This window comes from Bacillus rossius, chromosome 1 (assembly GCF_032445375.1).
Source record: "Bacillus rossius redtenbacheri isolate Brsri chromosome 1, Brsri_v3, whole genome shotgun sequence".
NCBI lineage: Eukaryota > Metazoa > Arthropoda > Insecta > Phasmatodea > Bacillidae > Bacillus > Bacillus rossius.
This window is the reverse complement of record NC_086330.1, coordinates 212,467,616-212,488,642: the sequence shown is the minus strand read 5'-3', so window position 1 is coordinate 212,488,642 and position 21,027 is coordinate 212,467,616. Positions and strand designations below refer to the sequence as shown.

Here is a 21,027-nt window from a genome sequence, read left to right as displayed (position 1 = left end):
AATCTACAAACTCTACCAAACAGGATTCCCGGACTGTTATATTAAACTAGTCGCGTCCTATTTAGCGGACAGAACCTTTAGAGTATTTACTGAAGGAGCTCTATCTGACATTAAACAAATAAGAGCAGGTGCTCCACAGGGTAGCATTTTAGGCCCTGTACTCTTCAATATATATGTCAGTGACATGCCACGCCCCGCACACCGACTGGTAAAGCTGGGCTGTTATGCAGATGACACAGTGCTGTATAGCAGGTCCCACAACCTCCGACTAGCTACAAACAGATTGCAAGTCGCGCTCACTGAGTTCGAAAGATGGTGCACGACTTGGCGCATAAAAGTAAACACAACTAAATAGGAGACTATTGTGTTTACTCGCAAAAATCTCCCGCCTGCAGAACACAGGCCGCAAATACGTTTGTTTGACGAACAAATACCGCACAAGGATGTAGTGAAATATCTAGGCATACACATGGATAGGAAACTACTCTGGCGCAATCACATTGATACTAAGCGAGCGCAAGCACTGGCTAGAATTAGTGCGCTCTACCCAGTAATGAGCAGGAGATGCGGCAGCAAGGTTAAAACCCGCCTACTGCTGTACAAAGCTCTCATACGCCCAATAATCACATATGCAGCCCCTGTCTGGGCAACAGCTGCCCCTACACGCTTAATTAAATTACAGCGAATTCAGAACAGGTGTATTCGAATTGCTACCGATGCCCCGAGGTACTGCCCAGTAGAAGCATTGCATAGGGAAACCGAGTATGAAACTCTGCAAGACTTTTACATTCGCACAACACAAACTTTCTATGATAAATGTGCAAACAATTTAAACCCACATGTTTCCTCACTTGGAAACTACGATCCAGACGTTGCACAAAAATACAAACGCCCGAAATCCATCCTGGCGCACCGACCCCCATAGCGGCCTGTGATTGGCTGGTAGCTCCGGCCAATCACAGCTCACCTGCGTGCAGCCGAGGCCAGACCCCAACACCGCGGTTGCGGACTGGCGAGAAAATTCCGCGCAGATCGACACTCGTATTCTGGCAGCTCCAGATTTAAAATTAAAAATATTATTTTTAAGTATAATATTAAGAATTAATAAATAGGATTCTGACCATGTGCCTGACCACGTCCTGCGGTGCAAATAAGCAACATTGGACCAGCCAATGATTGACATGCCCAGGCTGGCAGCATAATGTGTCGGATCCCACAACTCCCAATACACTAGCTGAGCTGTAACCCAGCAGCGAGGCCCGACAGACACAGACGCACGACACGGTAAGCCAATAGTGCCTTCAGCTTTGTGCCGAGTACATTGGAGTGCGTATCCGCGTAGCTTCGGCTACAAAATTTACCCATTATTTTTTAGAAATGCGTATTTTTTAATTTTATAAGTGAGCAGACTCACCAATGGTTTATAGGTGTTGGACCATGTGTCTGACCACGTCCTGCGGTGCAAATAAGCAACATTGGACTAGCCAATGATTGACATGCCCAGGCTGGCAGCACAACGTGTCGGCATACATGGCTACGGCAACTGGGGCAACCTGGGTGCTGCGGACATATAAATATGTTATTTAATATACGCATATTTTAATTATTAAGTGAGCAGACTCACAGTCGTGTAATAGGTGCCTGACCATGTGCCTGACCACGTCCTGCGGTGCAAATAAGCAACATTGGACTAGCCAATGATTGACATGCCCAGGCTGGCAGCACAATGTGTCGGGCATACATGGCTGTGGTAGCTGGGGCAACCTGGGTGCTGCGGCCATATAATTATAATTATAGTTGTAATTTGCATTTCTCTCTTTCAGCTAACCTGGCTGGCTGGCAGCCTGGCGGGAAACGACGAAAGTCGCCCCCTAAGAACCAGTCATGCTCAAACCAAAATGCGGACAGAAATGTCCAAGCGCCCGCCCTTGCTTAGTAGATATTTTTCTACTCTTGCAACTCATCTTCCTGAGCCATCCTTCTACTCCCGTAGCCAACCCGCATGTAATTAATGCATGAATTTTTGCATCCCGCATGTAAGTGCCCAGGGTTTTCCCTGTGTCTATGCAGGTTTTACCTGGGCCCAACTTATCTAGTTTAGTCTAGAATAGTCAGTGAGGGGAGTTAGTCATGGCGCCAATCGCTGCAATGGCTGGCCAATCCCCTCCTAGCACACGATGCATGCACCCTCTCCCGCATGGCTACCCCTGCATTATTAGAGCGTATAGGCTTCGGCCTGAGACGCACTTAGAGTCTGTCCCTAATCCAGACCCCTCCCAAACACACTTAGTTTTAATTTAGGTTAGGAAAAAAAAAAAATCAGGAGGTCGAGTCGGTGCCCTCGAGGCACCACTGGCAGCCGAGCCTCGGTCAACGCGCCATCAACCGCTCACCGCGCCTTCACCGGCAGCCGAGCCTGCCAGCCAAGAGCAGAAGACCGACAACCGAGTCCGCGAGTAGCCAGTGTGTATCGGGAGGCTGTCGGTACCAACCGCGAGTGTGCGAAATAAACTCGTACCTCATATCGGAGAGTGTCCTTTCGGGGTGAGGGAGAACCTCAGGGACCTATCCAGCCAGCCAGCCAGCCAGCCAGCCAGCCAGCCAGCCAGCCAGCCAGCCAGCCAGCCAGCCAGCCAGCCAGCCAGCCAGCCAGCCAGCCAGCCAGCCAACCAGCCAACCGCCCGCCCGCCCGCCCGCCCGCCCGCCCGCCGTCAGACGCGCATTACGCTATGATTACTTAAAATATTACGAGAATATAGGTAAATAATGTGAATACTAGCTGTTAAACATTTTCTTAATTAGCATAATAGTACTAATGCTGTTAAACTCCTACATATTGTTCATACTATTTTATTCTGGAATGTATACACAACATACAGCTGAAGTACACAATGAAGAAGTATTCCAGTTCGTTTTGTTCTGGGTTTTCCATAATTTGCATTTAGTTTGTAATGTTTGTGTTAGATCACTTTGACATTCAGTTATATGAGTTGGCCGATAATAGTCATTGGTTGGCATGATTCTTAAAATAGGCTATATCCGTAATATAATATATATTAAAACATATCCATAATATTTCCCATATTTCCATAGTGGATTCCACTTATATTCCCAAAATAAAATAATGAAGATATGTAATGGTATTTCTCAATAATAATAATAACGGGAATTTAGCCCACCTCACACAGAACGACTTTCCTTGCGGGATTGTATGCATATTTGTTTGTTCCACAATATTCCTTCCTTCTTCCAAAGTGACTTGCAGTGACGCGATGTAATGTTCACACTTACTTAATAGTTCATTTTCAGGAAGATCACACCCTTGTACATCAGGATCCATAGTCAACATTTGGTTTAGTCGACTGGAGTTCACGCCGTTTTAGTTTCAACCGACTATCTTCTTGGTAAGCCAGTTTACGCCGAGCTGTGCCGTGTCGAATCTTTTTACGAATGACTTTCTTGTGTATTGAACTAGTGCTCCTACCTGACATTTTTTTGAAAGGACTCTTCTCCCAAGCTAAACCTTTCTTGAATCTTGTCCTGCCATGTAACATTTACGCTGAAAAGAGCCTCGCTGTGTATGTGTGTAGGTAATTTATTATTTTGCGTCCATTAAATTTGGCAACGAGGCCCATATAGAATTCTGCCGAATTACTGGTTTTGTTTTCTTTCAGATATCAATCACCAAAAAAAATGTCTTATTAAAAAATTAAAAACCTTTTGTTTGAACAAAATTCTTTTAGATATGAAGTGTCTGTGTGCATAATAGTGTGAAATCATATCTCCTATAATTATAAATGAAAAATCCCCAATGGCAGCCAGTCGGAAAGGTAGATTTCGCCGTACGGCCTACCAATATAAAAAAACTTTCTGAAAAATTCCAGAAGTTTCAATAACTATGTAAAATCTTATGAACACATAATAGTAATCAATCACTTGCATATATATAAATATAAACAAATAATATTATGTTATATATAAGACATTTTCCAAACAATCACAGAAATTTCCAAATGTCGTCCCTACCACACTTAATTAAGAAAATCTCTGCCTAGTATGCCTACTAAGGAATACCCTAAAAACTATTAATTTGAAACATTTGTGTAACTTTATATATACAGTAAACTCTCGATTATCCGTGTAAATTGGGACCTTCCGATGCCCGGATAATTGAATGCCCATAAAAAAACCCGGATAATCCGTTTCACCACTTCAAAATGGTGTATTTACTGGCAAAAGAGTGTCTCTTCAGTAGAATTCTATGAGTACAAGCAAAGGCTTTGTATACAGTGTCCCAGCTTATTGGACCGTAAACAATACTGGCACTGTGTTGCCACCATCCTTCTCCTGTCCCCTTTATTGCTACGGGAGAGTGAGCGGCGGCAGTCCCAACTCAGCATCTCCCTCCACCCTTTTAACGACCTATTATCCGGGGTCACTACAAAAGTGTCTGAACAGCACAATATTATACACCTTGTTTTCCCCCTTCCAACAATTGCATTTTATTTTTCTACCTCGGGCGGCAAGATATTGTTTCTTGTTAATTCCGCCTATTAAAATTAGGATGCACTTTACAGTCATAACTACGAGTATGGGATACTACGAGACCTTCGAAGTTACGAGAGTTTTGAAATGCACCGTCAGTTTGACTACGTAAATAGTAATCCTAAACTAATCTGGTTATTACGAGTGCTTCCTTGTTGGCTCTTTCGTAAGAAAGAGTGATTTAAATGGCATCTTCAAACAAGGAAAAATACCGTTAGTTGGAAGGAAAAAAAGGTTCATGCAGTAAACAAAGGCTGCAAAGAGAGAGAGGGCCGTGGCTATGCTGGCGCCGGGGCTGTGGACCATAACTCGCAGCTAGCTGTTGAGAAATAATGAAGGCTGTTGTTGGGTGGTGATGTGGGGGGAGGAAGGGGTGTCTGGTGGTGAACAACATGATCCCTTTCTCTCTCTCTCTGTCTGTCTGTCTCTCTCTCTCTCTGCGGTTTCAAGTAGCCCTCCCCCTCCCATTGTGTTACTGGCTGCTTTATTAATGTCTCGCACGGTTTGGATTCCAATTTCATATTCCTGTGCTAATTTCGCGGCAGTTTCTCCTTTTTTAAACCTGTTCACACCTTCTAACTTCTCTGCTATTGTCAGCACTTTACGTTTCCTTTTACCAGACATGATTACAAAAACAAATGTGCCTGGGAGAACTGATGTAAATAACTGCGTGAAAAATGCCTCTTCCAGCTGTCAGGAGTGTGGGAAGGTAAAAGAGGTAGAGGGACTTTTTTTTTTTAGCGTGGCGGGGCGCTGTGAAAAGAACGCTTGAAAAGAAAATGAAAAGGATGAGGAGGGGGGGGGGGTGAGTTGAGCCGGAAGCAGCAGTCAAGGCATTCCTTATTGGTTTAAAGTGTGACAAATTGACGGGTGAAGGTGGCGGGGGAACGAAGGTCTGAAGGGTCAGGTAAATAGCTTTATGACACAGCAGTATAAAAAAAAAGCGCAGCGCAGTCACGGCGTAGCTACACCCCGTCATTTTTTTTACAACTTCATAAAAAAATCAAGCACGGATAACTCGAAAACCGGATAATCCAGGCCCGGATAATCGAGAGTTTACTGTACTTATAAAAAAATCTTACAATCGCGGTAATAAACAATTTTAGTAATAATGACCATGAATAAGAAAGAAATAAAAACAAGTGAAGCACTGCTTTCTGCAAGTGGGATTTGATGACAATGGTTTCAAGCTCAATGCTAAACCTCCCTATCTCTCGATACTAGGCTGCCGGGTAGGGCCTACATAAGTATCGCAATACGGCATTCATCACATAGCACATAAACAAAATTTTAAGAAGTGAATTCTTTCAGCAGCATACACTAAAACACCTTTTCCATTACGTAATCGCATATCACTATAAATAAGGCTGAGAAACCATACAATTACCATGTTATGTGTACTAAGGTTGTATACAAATTGATGTTTTGTTTTGATTCATAAACCATGTCAAAATGTGAAAATAAACTAATAAAATCTACAAGTCATTTGTACGATTTCAAAGACGACACGTAAACAACATGAGATACACCGCGTGCTCAAAAAAAACCTGTCATTGCAATCTAGAAGTAATAGTCTTTCCAGCACAGCATGTACATAGCAATGAGACAAAACAAAAATAACAAAGAACGTATTTATTTATTAAACATAGGTGATGGTGAATAGACGTTACTTGTTCCTACTAAGTTATGAATAACATAATTTCCAGTAAATTCTGTTCGTTTAATTGTTTAGAAAATATATTAACTAAAATTGCACTTTTTTGCGAATATGCTGATTCATTAGCATCTCAAACAGAGTTATATTTAATGATCTTTCTTTGTGTATTATACTTTTACGTAATTCATTATTGTACATTCCACGACATATCAAAATCGTTCCTAGTTTACACTCATACCTATGACATTCATTCCAGTATTGTGGCAATATGGATGATATGATTAAATGCATTTTGAAAAGTTGTACATTTCATTGGCTGCCATACATTAAATCAGTCTTTTATTATACTTCACTTGTTCCCATAAAACTTATTAGGGATTAAGCTATAGATGGTCTGGGCGAATTAGCAAAATATGCACACTCTCGATGGAAGTATTTTCACCGCATTCTACAAACATATTAATAAAACGACAGATTCAGTTGGGCACATGTTACATAAAAATTGAAAATAGGCATGAAGGTCTCGGAGGCTATTTTAACAGTAACTTTTAAACACTGAAAATGTTTTTATAAATGCAAATGTATAATCCTCTGCCTTAAATTATTTTAGGGCCATCGTTTTTAGGACGACTTTAAGTGAAAATTCCAGCAGGCAAGGATAATAAAATTTTGTAAGCTCCTTTTGTTAACGCTTGTTTTTATATATAGCAGCAATATTAAATTAAGTTAATTCGTTCGCTAGTTAACCCCCCCCCCCAAGGAAAATATATCATCCTCAGCCTCTCTGTTAAAAAATGATTTTAAAAATACAATCCAGCCACTGAGATAGGCGCACCATCTGTTGTAAGGTTCAATTATCAGCTCCATTCTTAGACTTCAACGCTGGGAAAGCAAACCGTATGTGCTGCCATCTAATTTGTGAATTTTGTACTTTGTACTCATTTGGAGAATGGTTCCAACATTTGTCAACAGGGGCGACACACGTAAGGACATCTATCTTCGAAAAGGTTCGTAGGGCAAACGACTTTGGGGCAAATGCCTTTAGGGCAAACGACTGTAGGGAAAACGCCGGAGAGCATTCATTTTCGGATTATTGAAAATTCACAAACTTTTAGGGAAAACGCCTGTAGGGCAAACGCCTGTAGGGCAAATGACTGTCGAAAAACTTCTTTTAGGGCAAACGCCTTTAGGGCAAATGCCGGAGCTTGGTCCGAATGTAATTATCAAATATTTTGTGCAAACGCCTTTAGGGCAAACGCCTGTAGGGCAAACGACTTTAGGACAAACGCCTTTAGGGCAAACACTTTTAGGGCAAACGCCTGTTTGGAATGAGGAATGTGAGAATATGCTTCGAAAATGCGTTTAGGGCAAAAGCCTGTAGGGCAAATGACGCACTCCCCACTCAGGCAGCAAACTAAAGATTGACGCTTAAGGCCATTCTGGAAGAGCCAGAGAGGTAACACGCGACAATTAGTGGCACCCAACGTGGAGCAAACTAGAGGACACGTCAGTAGACGGCCACCCACTACTGCCCCCTGAGATCACAGTATAGCGGCACCAACAGTTCTGAGACTGTCACAAAACTCAGTGGCGCCCAGAAAACTCAGTCAGCCAAAATGGCTACAACAGGATCCCGACGGAAGCCAAATTTCCATCTCACCTGCAGAGGAAGAAGACAAGGGAGATTTGAGGGGTTTCGAACCACTGCACCATGCGGAACCGAAAGTAACAACCCACCCAGAGGACTAGCCCCTCCCTCAGAAGCTCCGAGTCGACCTAGTGGAAGACCCAGTCACTGAACTCAACCTCAGAGTCCCCAGTACCCGTGAGCCAACGACCATCCAAATGCCGTTCAGCCCGGCGACCTCGGCCTGTCCACCAAGTGTCCAGCACAGGCAGGCAAGATCGTCGGAACCCGTGGCCAACCCAGGCCGACCGGTCGGCTAAGGACCTCCCAGCCCTGACCAGCCCTGCAGCCAAGGAGAAGGTTGGGGAGCAGTCGCCTCCCGCAACCAGGTCTGCAGGAGGCTCGGGCTACAGCACACCCCAGTCGGCCGGACCAGAAGACACACTGGACCAGCCCCCCAGGGGAACCACCAGGCAGGCCTACCTACCGAGTCATCAAGCCCAGTTCTGACAAGGACTGCCACCACCATCCCAGCATGGTGCGACGGCCACCCTAATGCCGTTCGTCCCGGTGACCTCGACCTGCCCATCACCAGTAACCCAGAAAGGGCAGGCAAGGTCGCCGGAACCCGAGGAGATCCCCTCCCAGGCTGACCAGTCAGCTAAGGACCTCCTGAACCCGTCCGGCCCAGCAGCCAAGGAGAAGGCTGTGGAGCAGATAACTCCACCAGCCAGGACTGCGGACCACCAGGACAACAACACACCTCTTCCGGGTATGCCAGTCCAAACCCTGGACCAGTTACCCCGACTAGAAACCCCGAACCAGCAGTCTACCCAGAGGACTGACCCAGTGCCAGCAGAAGCTGCCACCGACATTCCAGGTTGGCGCCAGCCCGCCAGAACCCAGCCGCTGTCCCCAAGACGAGAGCAGCCGTGGCGGTCATGCAGAGCAGCCGTCGAGAGCCGACCCGGGAGGTACCGGGTGGGCAAACCCAGCATCAATCAGTGAGTGTGTAATTGTGCGCGGATGGCCATTTGTAAGAAAGGGGTGAGGTCGTTAACCTCATCACCTCAGGGGCTTCGATAAGCCACCTGCCCACTCCTGCGTGCGGGTGCAGGAGCAACGGAAAAAAAAAAAAAAAAAAAAAAAAGCCTCAAGACCGATAAAGACAATTACGATAGACATTTTCAGAACCGTGCAATGTATAGCAGTAAGAGCGAAACAAGAGCTCCATTCTAAAAAATGTAGCTATGTGAATATTGTAAATGTGTAAAGCCGACAGCCGTCCCCAGGGAAAGAGAGTGTACATCATTCTTAAGAAACATGTGTTAGAGCCCAATAATCATAATGTGTATATGTAAATAGATAGGAAATAACCCGAGATTAAGAAATGTGTAAACTTGGCAGGGCACACCATGTTTCCAAGGACACTCACGATGATGATGGTGTAGTCTGGGCTCTGGTTCCTTAGCATGTAAGATAGAGCCTCATCCAGTTGTCAGAGATATTGCAAAGAGTTCGAACTAGGCTGCAAGTCTTAGATTTGAGCCCCCTAGTTACATCGGAGAGCAGAGTTGTTTCTTCCCCCCTATCACCAGTCAGGTAGGAGGGACATGTATCATTTCACCATCATTCATGCCCAACCTGAGGGTCATCCCTGCCTTACCCATATCCCCACCTCCCAGAAGACGGAGCACCGTGGAAGGTATCATCCCCAAGACGGAAGGATGGACCTACAGGAGGACCCCACGGCCGCACACGTGGAAAGTGGCTGCCGCCTTTTCAAGGAGAGGGGGTTTGACGTGCGACGTGCCGCGCACGTCTATAATCACGAAGCCGTCAGCCCCTTCCTTCCTAAACACGTGTGCGCGCCGCCGCCACTGATGGTCGCGACAGCTGTCACCGTCCGGCCACCACCGCGTCGCCGTTGCTAGGGCAACCACGCCGCGTCCTTGGTTGCCATGCCAACCAGCTGGGTGCGCGTGCACACTCCTACCGGCCACCACCCCTCGCCTACCCCTCTCTCGCCAGGCCAGCCGAGTGCGCGTGCAGCTTCCCCCTCCTCACCCAGCACCGCCTACTGGCCGCCACCCCTCGCCTACCCCTCTCTCGCCAGGCCGAGCGGGTGCGCGCGCAGCCTCCCCCTCCTCACCCACCTCCGCCTCCTCCCGCCTTCCCCTCACCCTCCAAGCCGAGGTCCGCCCAAGTCACGTAGGCCGGCTGGAATTCCTGGAAGCGCCCGTGATTCTTGGAACCCTCGGCCCTTCCTACGTCATGCCCCGGCCCCCAAGAGGGGTATATAAGGCCGGCCCTTGGGCCAGGAGGTCGAGTCGGTGCCCTCGAGGCACCACTGGCAGCCGAGCCTCAGTCACCGCGCCATCAACCGCTCACCGCGCCTTCACCGGCAGCCGAGCCTGCCAGCCAAGAGCAGAAGACCGACAACCGAGTCCGCGAGTAGCCAGTGTGTATCGGGAGGCTGTCGGTACCAACCGCGAGTGTGCGAAATAAACTCGTACCTCATATCGGAGAGTGTCCTTTCGGGGTGAGGGAGAACCTCGGGGACCTATCCAGCCAGCCAGCCAGCCAGCCAGCCAGCCAGCCAGCAAGCAGGTCAGCCCTACTACTGGGAGACCACAGAGCCAAACCAGCCGCAGCAAGTAAGTAGGCATCAGAGAAGGACACTGAGAGCCACTTTCAGGGCATCCCAAGGTGGGGGAGAATCCTACCTACCCCTCTTAGGAACCTCCAGCCAGTAGTTACTCGCGCCAGTCAGGCCGCTCCCTTCTTATTCAGGCCAGCACCGTAAAGATTGGACGCAGGGAGGGGACTCGCTCCAGCAAGAAGCAACCCTCACCTCGCAACAATTAGTGGCGCCCAACGTGGGGCCATTCCCTTCTCACCCAGGCAGGTAACTAAGGATTGACGCTTAAGGCCATTCTGGAAGAGCCAGAGGAGCCAACACGTGATAACATAACCAATTGGTCTTATTATATTATAGTATTTTTAATGTAGCTAACCTAACCAATGAAATTGACATGATTTCACAGTAATTTTTAATAAAGCTAACCTAACCAAAATCAACACAATTTTAAATCTATCTAACCAAACTTAACCACTTGTTAAAATGTTAAACGACATCTTTAATGTATCAAAATGCCCTCTTAGGGAATGATTCAAAACAAGTTAGGAAATGAAAGTATTTTGTACTTAATATTTTTCATAATAGTGGCTTTTTTTTTTCAGAATAACTCACAAACACTTGAATGTAATAATATTTATATTAACATTCCATTGTACTTATGAGAAACAAGGCCTAAATGTCAGTTGAAATGGAAAAATTAAACAGTAACCTTGCAGATATATTAGTTACAAAAAACATGTTCAAAAATGCATAAAATATAATATAAAATAGGTCACCTGTTAATGTTTTCAGAATGTAGTAGCATGTTTTGCATTCTGCTGTTTGCTTGTTTCTTATGAAGAAGTGCCAGAATCCACTATTCTTTCATTTGTTTGGTTCGCCACGTTTTAAATGATTAAAACTTGATTCTTCTCCACTTTGCTGGTATCCATGGTATCCATTACATTTACTAACCAGAATTAACTTTATTTCAAATTCTGACTCTCAGCTTAATGTTTTTACCAAACACAAAAGTTAGGCCTATCTATTACCCTACGACAATGGACACCTACACAAATTAACCATGGCAGGTTTTCATATATTAAGTCTATAAAAGACATTTACATTGATGAATGGAAAAAAAAAAAACTATGGTTCAGTTAGCATTCTTACATGATAGCATATCATGCACAGATTTCCATTAGAAGACATGAATTTTTTATTTTGTCTACATCATTAACTATTATTATTGTTCCGTTCGGTTACCAAAATGGTCAAAATACAACAAAAAAATATGCAAAGAATGGGAAAATAATTTCAATATACTTCAAACAGTGGTGACGGACAAATTTCCGTGATTAACTTCAATACTTAAAACGAATACAAAAAAGATATAATTAAATAAAATTTTTGAAACATTTATTTTTAACGGTTTATAAATGATAGCGAGCGTTCATTAAATATATGATAAATATTGGCAATCCTGCTAACTTAATTAGCATGAAAATGACGTGTTTACTTTTACCGTCTAGCTACTGGGACAAGTTGATTTAATAAAGGTAAATTTTAATTTTTCAAAATTAACTTTCTAAACATACAACATGGTATATATTGATATATTAAACAATGACAACATTAGAAGCTGGTGAAAAATGAAGCATTTGGAACAACCACGAGAAACAAAACAGACATGCAAGTAGATATTCACAATTTTAATTTTTGATACTTGACCTCCAAATGCAAAAAGTTTGTTAATTGCTATTCGCAACTATTTGTGATTACAAATATTTGCACACACCTACTTGTTGGTCAAGATGAGACAATACCTGAGTGGAGCGGGGTGTTTCGACTGTGATGGCAGCCCTCACCGATCAGTGCACGTGCCTGGTCTTTACAACTATGAGTCACCGAAACTAGTGCCAATATGACCGCTACAAGAATCACAGATTTGCAAGTAAGACCCAAACAAAATTTTGCTTTTAGCAAAATTAACACGCAAATGTGAGTCGGAGCCTGAATATTATCATTAACTTAGTCTCTAGTGGTTCAAGTCAGTTGCATGTGAAATATGCAATATTCAGCCTTTTCACTTTAGACATAGTGAAAGTGATTTAGTTTTGGAAGCAGACAATTAACTTTAAAGAAACAGTTTTGGTATGCTTGTATTTTGAACGATTCTTGGCATAAACTAAACCACAAACTTTTCAATGTCGCATTGACTCGCAACTTTGATCATAAGCTTGCGCAAGCTTCGCGTATGAAAGCATTTAACTGTTTGAGTGAGGCGCCCGGGTAAGCGAGGCTTCGGACACCTGCAACTCTGGTGTGTGCGGGCTATGTCTGTGCTTGCTAACAGCCTTGCAACACTGGCCAAACTGTAGGTGAAAAAGTCTTTGTGCCAAAAAACTTCAGTAAAAGTGAGATGACTAAATGCAAGTTTATATTAATTTTGAGTAGGTATTGCAATACATGGAAGGCAATAGGGAATAAATTTTGCAAACTTTACGAAGATAAAAAAATAGCAAATTTTCGTAATCTCACCATTCATTGAACTTAAGCTACATGATGCACCTCTTGTTTCTACTGGGCTTACAGTATTGAATCAGGCACCTGCTAAGAACCTAAATACTTTTTTGTGAACATTGTGACATTTTGAAAAGAAAACTGCATGCGGAAATTTGGCTAACTAACATTTAAGGCTTTAGACTTAGTATTAAACTTTAGTAACAAATACTTGTATTTATTATATGGTATCCATTTGTTGATTTTTAAAAATGAACATCCTTTAAGTAAAAATAAAATTTTAGAAAAGATCAAGAATTAAGTCATTCTGTACATTATTACTGATGAACTTCCATCTAGTGACTCATCCAGAGGTTTTGTTGAGATAACATGTTTTCAGCTCTATTCTGTTTTTGGTTGTTAGTTAACATTTTGTTCTACCCTCTGGATAGGGTTACAAGTTAAAGTAATTACTGTCTTTCACAAACTCAATTACTTTTTTTTAAAGATTTATTGCTTTCTTCCTCAACTGAAGAATGAGCTTAAATTCACCCTATTGTTGCTTAAAGAGTATCCCATTCTGAGACTGCAGTGTGGAAGTAAATGGGAGCATTCACTCTTTTCCCAACACAAGTCGACTTCCATTAGCGCTGTCCTTGTTTCTTCGTAAAGTTAAATGGGGGTCGAAAGCGTGAAAGATGTTCACAATGAATAGAATTTGTTTTTAAAAGCAACTCCATCTCAATTACTCCTACAGTTTTCGTGTCCATAGCTGTAAGATCTGTCTTATCAGCGCAAGAGTACGCTGTAATAGAGGCTGGCTCCATAACTGCTTTGTAAGAGGAAATATGGCCGTGTTTTTGGAGAAGCAAGCAAGTTCAAAGATAAAGTATTCCTAAGTTTAGCTATTTCCTTCGACACATACCTATTTCTGAAAACCAGCCTGACAGTTTGTGCCATGTCTCGGGACCATGCAACGCGTTGTGTCCGGTGACTCATTACAGCTACACTTTTGATGGGTTATTTATTCACTGCCTTTATGTGGATTATATAAATGTAAACTATAGGTGTAACAGAAAATAAACTTCATTGATAGGTTACGAGGGAGGAAAGATAAGATTGTGTTGAAAGTATTTGAATATTTTACAAAACACATGTGTGTGAACAACGCAATTAAGGAAGCTTTGTCAACTTTGGTCAGTGGAAGCAATAGTGATTAAAGTTAAGTGTTGTAATTAATTTCTTTATCAAGTTCACTTTAAAATTTTCCTACGAATTCGTAGAAATGAATGTGTGCGAACGTTTGTTGTTTTTTAAGTTAGAGTAAAAAAAAGCAATTTATTACTAATTTATAGGCATGATAGTATAAAATATTATAAATTATGATATGAGTTCTTAAAATGCTTCTTGTGCAGTCAGAATTCTAGAAAAACACATCTCCTGAATTTGTAATGTGATAGATTTGGCAACAACGCACGTCATACGCCACATACTGCAATCTAAGAGTGAGACAGTCTATAGCAAATACTTGCATCAAAGCATTTGGCATTGGTGTCTGCAAAGATGACCAATGTGCTGTTTTGATGAGTTTCAATTGGCTGAATGCTCACTCTAAACTCAGATTACTGTGAGGGAGAATCAACTGCTCTTGCCTACTTGCAGTGTTGGAAAATGTTGTTTGCCATTTCTCTCACACGTGGACATTTTGTGCCACGTGTGAAAGAAATAAAATTTAATACCAAACCATCGGAATTTTTTTAGACAGAACAATAAAAGTTGATAGTGAATAATGTAAAGTTTATTATATGTTATTGCATGGGGTCACTGCAACTTTGTTTGCCACTGTAAACAACCAAAAATTTTTTTTGTGCCACATGCCACAGTAACCTATGTGGCCATGTGTTCGGTTAATAGAATTGCTTCTGAAAAAATCTGTAATTAATTAAATGATAACATAAGAGTATACACAAAGTTCAAAAAGAATTGTGTAAGAAAACCTCACAATTAAAAGTGGACAATTTGATACACTTCAACACGCACCGCTCTTTTTTTTAATAATAAAAAAGTGATAATATAGTCAAATCCGGGAATCCGTTTGAGGGCCTGAATTTCGCGAAAACTGATAAAATCCATAAAATCCGTAAAATCGGTAGGCCTGATATAACATAAAAAATCTCACACCACTATAACCGTCATTCAAAGATATAAAAATTTATTACCCACCCTTCTCCACTTCTTAGAATAATTGGCATGACCCTGTTTGGCGTTCTCATGAAATAAATTTTTGTCAGCTGTTTTGTTTAAGCTTATTTTCGAAACATCTCGATTATGATACAAGTTAAATTACAAGTAAGCACCAGTATGGTACATGTATGTGCTAATAGCCAAGAATAAACACAAGGCATATTATTAATAAAGTCATCTTCTAGAAGTAACTAGACTGTTAAAAATTTGAAAAGCTGGATAGAAAAAATACATATTAAATATTTTAATAGAAAATGTAAATTATAGAACAAAATTTTAATTATAAATTGTAAAGTAGAAGTTTGTTACGATCTCTCTAGTAGTAAGTAGGATTTTCCTGGTAATAAATTCAAGATTAACATGATATCTACCTTCTTTAATAGTTCTGCTGCAATGTTTAGAACAAGTAAGAAAGCATGACAAGAATCGACAAGCGCAGAGCCTCACCGGCCGGTCCTTCATAATCCTCTTGATCATCATCTCCAGGTAGTCGGGCAGTTTGTTGATGGGGTTGTTGCTGTGCGTGAAGAAGTGTGGGCTCCTCCGAGCCAGCAGCCGCAGCGCACGCCACCCAAAGTTACCATCGTTTATCTTCCTGCACACACACACACACACACTCACCTCTGTGGAAACACAGCACTAGGGTGCTGACAGTGTAACATTCCTTTAATGTGATAATAATAACTTATACTAGTGATGGCCGATATTCGATATCGGAGATCGGTAATATTGGCACATTTTTCAATATCGGACATCGGTAAATACTTTTGATATTTTGATAACCGATGTTTGCTCTCGCCAATAATACTTCTCACATAACCTTAACCGTAATTCCAAGTTTATTTTCCGCGGGCGTAATTTATCTATCTTCACGTCACCATATTACCTAGTAATTTCAAGCATATTTTCCACAGAAACAATTTCAAGCCTATTTCTTCTTTCTGATACTGCAATGCATCCCGATGGTACAATTCTTCCATGTGTACACAAATCCCAGTCATTAGTGCATATTTCAATTTATTCGTTTCAGATATTCCCAAAATGTTTTCGCTTGATGAATTTTCGAAGTTCATTATGTGTACATAAATTGAAAACATAAACGAAAATAATTACGATATTTAATTTAATAAGTGGTGTAGCCGTAAGTAAACATGAAGAAGAATAAAGTTGCTGCTTGATATAACAGACATTTTCTTTCCGGGTAGTGATGGGTCGTTCGTGAACGATTCGTTCAAAAAGAACGAATCTTTGAGAGAACGAAATCTTGCGATTCGTTCGCGATGTAAAGAACCGGCTCTTTGAGAGCCGGTACCTTGAAAGATTCGGAAGAACGAAAACGCGGAGAGAACGAGAGAACGAGACGAGAGAACCAGTCACGCGCCCGGTCTGATTCGTTCGTAAAATGATTCATGACGTCAGGAGTCTGAAGAATTAGTAATCACAGCGTGCGCATGTTCACAAGAGCAAACGATAACTGATCAAATAAAATAGGGTAACATGAAAAGTATCTATACCTGAAAATGTCAACTGTTAAGTAGTGGTTTAAAATTGCTTTTTCACATTCACATACACAAATTTGGAAATAAAAAACTAAAAAAAAAAAAAGTATGAATTAAAAAATAACAGGGAAAGTAACTACAAATGTTCACACTTACCATTTTTGGGTTAATTAATGTACTTCATTTGTTTCTCTTCATACTGAATTGCAGTAGTATTAAATTTTTGTCTTTTTTCTCTAAATGTGTTGGTCTACATGTAAACACTTTACTGTCACTAGAGTGTAAATAGCCTATATATTAATATTTGTAACTTAAAAAGTAATAAAATATAAATAATCTTGTTTCATATACGCAACTGTGATTCACTGGCTACGGAAAGCAATGTTCAAATTCAAATACAAAAACACGTACGTAATACTCTAAAGGATGAACGAGTTACGACACCTGATAAAAGAGCCAGATCCCATACACAGAAAAGAACGAATTGACCGAGATGAACGAATCGTTCTGAACGAATCATCTCACGGAACTGATCCAAAAGAACCGATTCGGTCAAAAGATCCGTTCTGCCCATCACTATTTCCGTGTCGTTTCATGGTCGCCAACTGCTGTTCTACACAAAAACATAACGTAAGTTTTTACAAAAGCTAAAATATGAAACGTGTTTACGTAGGGCAAGTTTCCAGTAAAGGTATTATGTTGGCTATATTGAGTGCATTGAAAACAACATAAATAAAGATGTGTGGTTTTATAAACTCTGCAGTACGTTTCAAAGTTGTATTGAAATTACTTTTCACGTATTTTTAACGTGTTTTCGCACCAATAAATGGAGTGATACACTTGAACAATGGTCACAAAATTTACTACTTGAAGACCTTCCTTTCTAGCATGTCGTTTACCGTGATGAAATTTTACAAAGGGTACAAAAGTTTGATGTTTTTCGGCGGTAGCCTACAACTCACGTAGTTTAGGTTCCCTACCACGTTCGTGCAACTTCGGATTTCTCTCAAAAATTGAAATTAAAAAAAAAGAGTCTAGCGACAGCAATGCTACCTTCCTGCAACTGCCGCACCGCTTACGCTCGTTCCGGGGCCGGCTGCCGCACCGCTCAGGCTCGTTCCGGGGCCGGCGGCACGATCATATATGTCATCTGAAACTTCCAATCATCAAATATGGCCTCGTGGCTGAGCGCTCAGCGGCGCTATCATCTAAACGTAAGGTTGACGGTTCGAATCCCGGCAGGTACGAACTTTTTTTTGTACTTGTAAAAATAAATACGATCACGTAACATTTCAAAAGTAATAAATATATTTGAATAATGAATGCAAATAAAAGTATATTTATTAATTAAATTGTAATTTTCAGGTAAGGACATGATAACTAATGGTCAATTAGGTTAGGTTAGCTACATTATAAATACTTTAAAACTTTGTGGACGGTTGATTTGGTTAGGATAGCTACATTAAAGATACTGTGAAATCATGTAAACTGTTTCCTAGCGCTGGATAGCTACATATTAAAAAGTTATTTGCTAAGCAACCATAAAATGATTTTACAGTAATTTTAATGTAGCTATACTTACCTAATATAACCAACCATCCACTAAACAGTCTATGTGGCATTTTTATACTGGAGAGAAAAAACGTGCGCTTAAAAATAAAAAACATCCATGGGGTAGGCGCTCCCGATCGGCTAACTTCGGAAAGGATCGGCATTTGCGGCCAGTTGCAGGAAGGTAGCATTGCTGTCGCTAGACTCTTGTAAAAAAATCGAAGTGTTAGGTTAGGTTAGGTCAGTCACAACATGCTTGAACTTATGATTTAGCGGCTGAAGTGGCGTTAATAAACTTCGGAAATCTTCGGAAATTCTTGCAGGGAACCGAAACTACGTGAATTGTGGGCTTCCCGTTTTTCGGACGGTATTTTTCGTAGATTACAGTTGAGACACTGGACTCAGTACATGCAGTGGCTTGTAATTAATACATTATAAGCAAATACACTAGAGACTAATACCGGACAGCTACAATATTTCTCAACATTTCTCCACAAAAATCTGAAATTTGTTTCCTTGTAGTTACAATATGTTTTTTGCAGACTGTAGGAATACCTACACCAGAATATTGCTTTATCTGGCCTTGAAAAACAATTTAAATTTTTAAGACCTTGAATTTAGAGAGTTTATTTGTAGGCCATTATGATAAATTCATTATTAGCTTTCATTTAATGTGAATTTACTATATTTTACATTTAATAAAAATAATATAGTACATTCACATATGTATTTTTTATTAATATTTAACATTTTTCATTATTGTCGCTAACAATACTCCAGAACCACAATTTTATAGAATCAGTGTTAGAAATGAGATAGGCCTATTATCAGAATATCGGAATATCGGGTATCAGTTATCGGATCGGTAAATTTGGAAATATCGGAATCGGTATCGGTATCGGGTTTTTGGATATCGGGCCATCACTAAATTATACATTATTGTTTTTTTTAATGCTTCAGTTATTGACAAACATTAACTTCCCTATATTTCTAACTGTTTGTATAACGCACTTTGAACTTAATTTACAACACAAACTCATTTTGTAAGAGAAAAGAAAATGGAAACACACATGACGCAGGCATAATGTTTTAACCCAAACCATAGCAGAGATACAAAAAGATTACCTTGTAACAACCCAGATTACAGCCTTCCTCATGCAATCCAGTAATAAATAATTTGTTATAAATTTTTTTTGTCAAATTTCAGGTTAGGTTTTCAAATGATGTAAAGTTTTTTTCCTTTTTCAAAGTTATTGTGAAAAAAATCTCCAGGTTTATTGTTTTTATTTTTAAAATTCACAAGTTTATTTTTCTCGTAATTTTCCTTCATTTTTTCCCACGACCGAGGCTTTGTTTCACAAGCTAGGCGTGTGAGTCATGGTCACAGGAGTGCGAGAAAGATACAAAATTGCTGGGTTGTGAGAACAGAAGTAAGCATTTCGTGGAAGCCTCTGTTACCATGCGCCGTGATTGGCTGAAAATTACGTCAGTGAGCCCAGGACACTGCACGCACGAAGGAAAGGAAGGCTGTAAAGTTAGTCATTGTCCGAGCACCGTGCCGAGCCGTCGTTCGGGCGGCGGCCCGAGCAGGCCATGGTAAGGCGATGGCTCAGTGTTTTATACAGTAGAACCTCATTTTTACATATTTTAAGTGACCAGGACAAAAAAATGTAAAAACCGGGAAAACGCAAAATGAGGGATATGTTCAAATTTTTTTTATCATCTCACTATATGGGAAACAATAATAAAATATATACCACACTAAATAATATGTCACAGACGGATACGTTTTTATATATTAACTAGAATTTCACTATCTCACATAATTAAAATTATAAATGTATCCAATATCTCCGTTCTTCATTATTTCCGAAAGTTAAACATGAAATTTGCTGTTCTTGTGTAAGAGATGAGAACGTTGAAGCATCTTGATATAGCCACTTGGTGCTGAAATTTTGTAACACAATTGATTTCTGAACTTTGTATTTAATCACGTGTTAAAGTTTTATTAATTTCAGATTTTTTGAGAAATTATACTATAAAACGATAGCTACCACCATCAATATAATTGTTTACGTTGAAGAATAGAAGTTAAATTGCCATTGCATTGTTTGGATATTCATTGCAGCCATTTGACTTTTTAGAATGTTTCTAATATGTTAAAATGAACATCGCCGAATATGCACGAAGACGCCATATTATAGGAAACTCGTACGTTGCTTAAAACGTATTTTAATAATGGAAGAGTAATCCGCTCTTTTGTGTATTTAAAATGTGAGTTTTCACCTTTATTTTCATGCATAATACATTTAAGATTAAAGGGGAACGCTAAGAAAAGTACTTATTAATTTTCATGTTTATGTCACCATACGTTTGATTCATGGTCGTATGGTGTACAATAGCACGTGGCACAAAAAAAAAGTAAGTTGTTTACAATGGCGTACAAAGCTGTGGTGACCATACACTCATGCAGTAATGCTTAATAATTAAACTTCACCCTATTCGTTTTGAGAATTTATTGTTTTCTCTAAATTTTCCGATGGTTTGCCAGGAAATACAGCACTAATTCTACGTAAACAGTGGGAAATGCTTTTGCACAAGGCGGGAAAAGAATGCATTATTAGTATAGGGAAATTGAAAGCGCATGTAAAATAATACGTTAATCGCGGGAATTCGTATATCGTGGGTACGAAAAAATGAGCTTCTACTGTATATACATTTTTTTATGTATATTTAATTTTTATTTATTCTGTCCAGAATATAGTGTAATTTTTACATGAAT

At 40.7% G+C, this 21,027-nt stretch overlaps 1 protein-coding gene across 3 annotated transcripts in view; it reads right to left on the bottom strand.

The window, feature by feature from the left end:
* Positions 1-21,027, bottom strand: part of LOC134527270 (THO complex subunit 1) — a 259,110-nt gene that overhangs the window by 36,604 nt on the left and 201,479 nt on the right. For all 3 annotated transcript variants that reach the window (XM_063359798.1, XM_063359800.1, XM_063359802.1), the window contains one exon: positions 15,643-15,790. In XM_063359798.1, the coding sequence (XP_063215868.1) occupies positions 15,643-15,790 (148 nt within the window). The remainder of the gene's footprint in view (positions 1-15,642; positions 15,791-21,027) is intronic.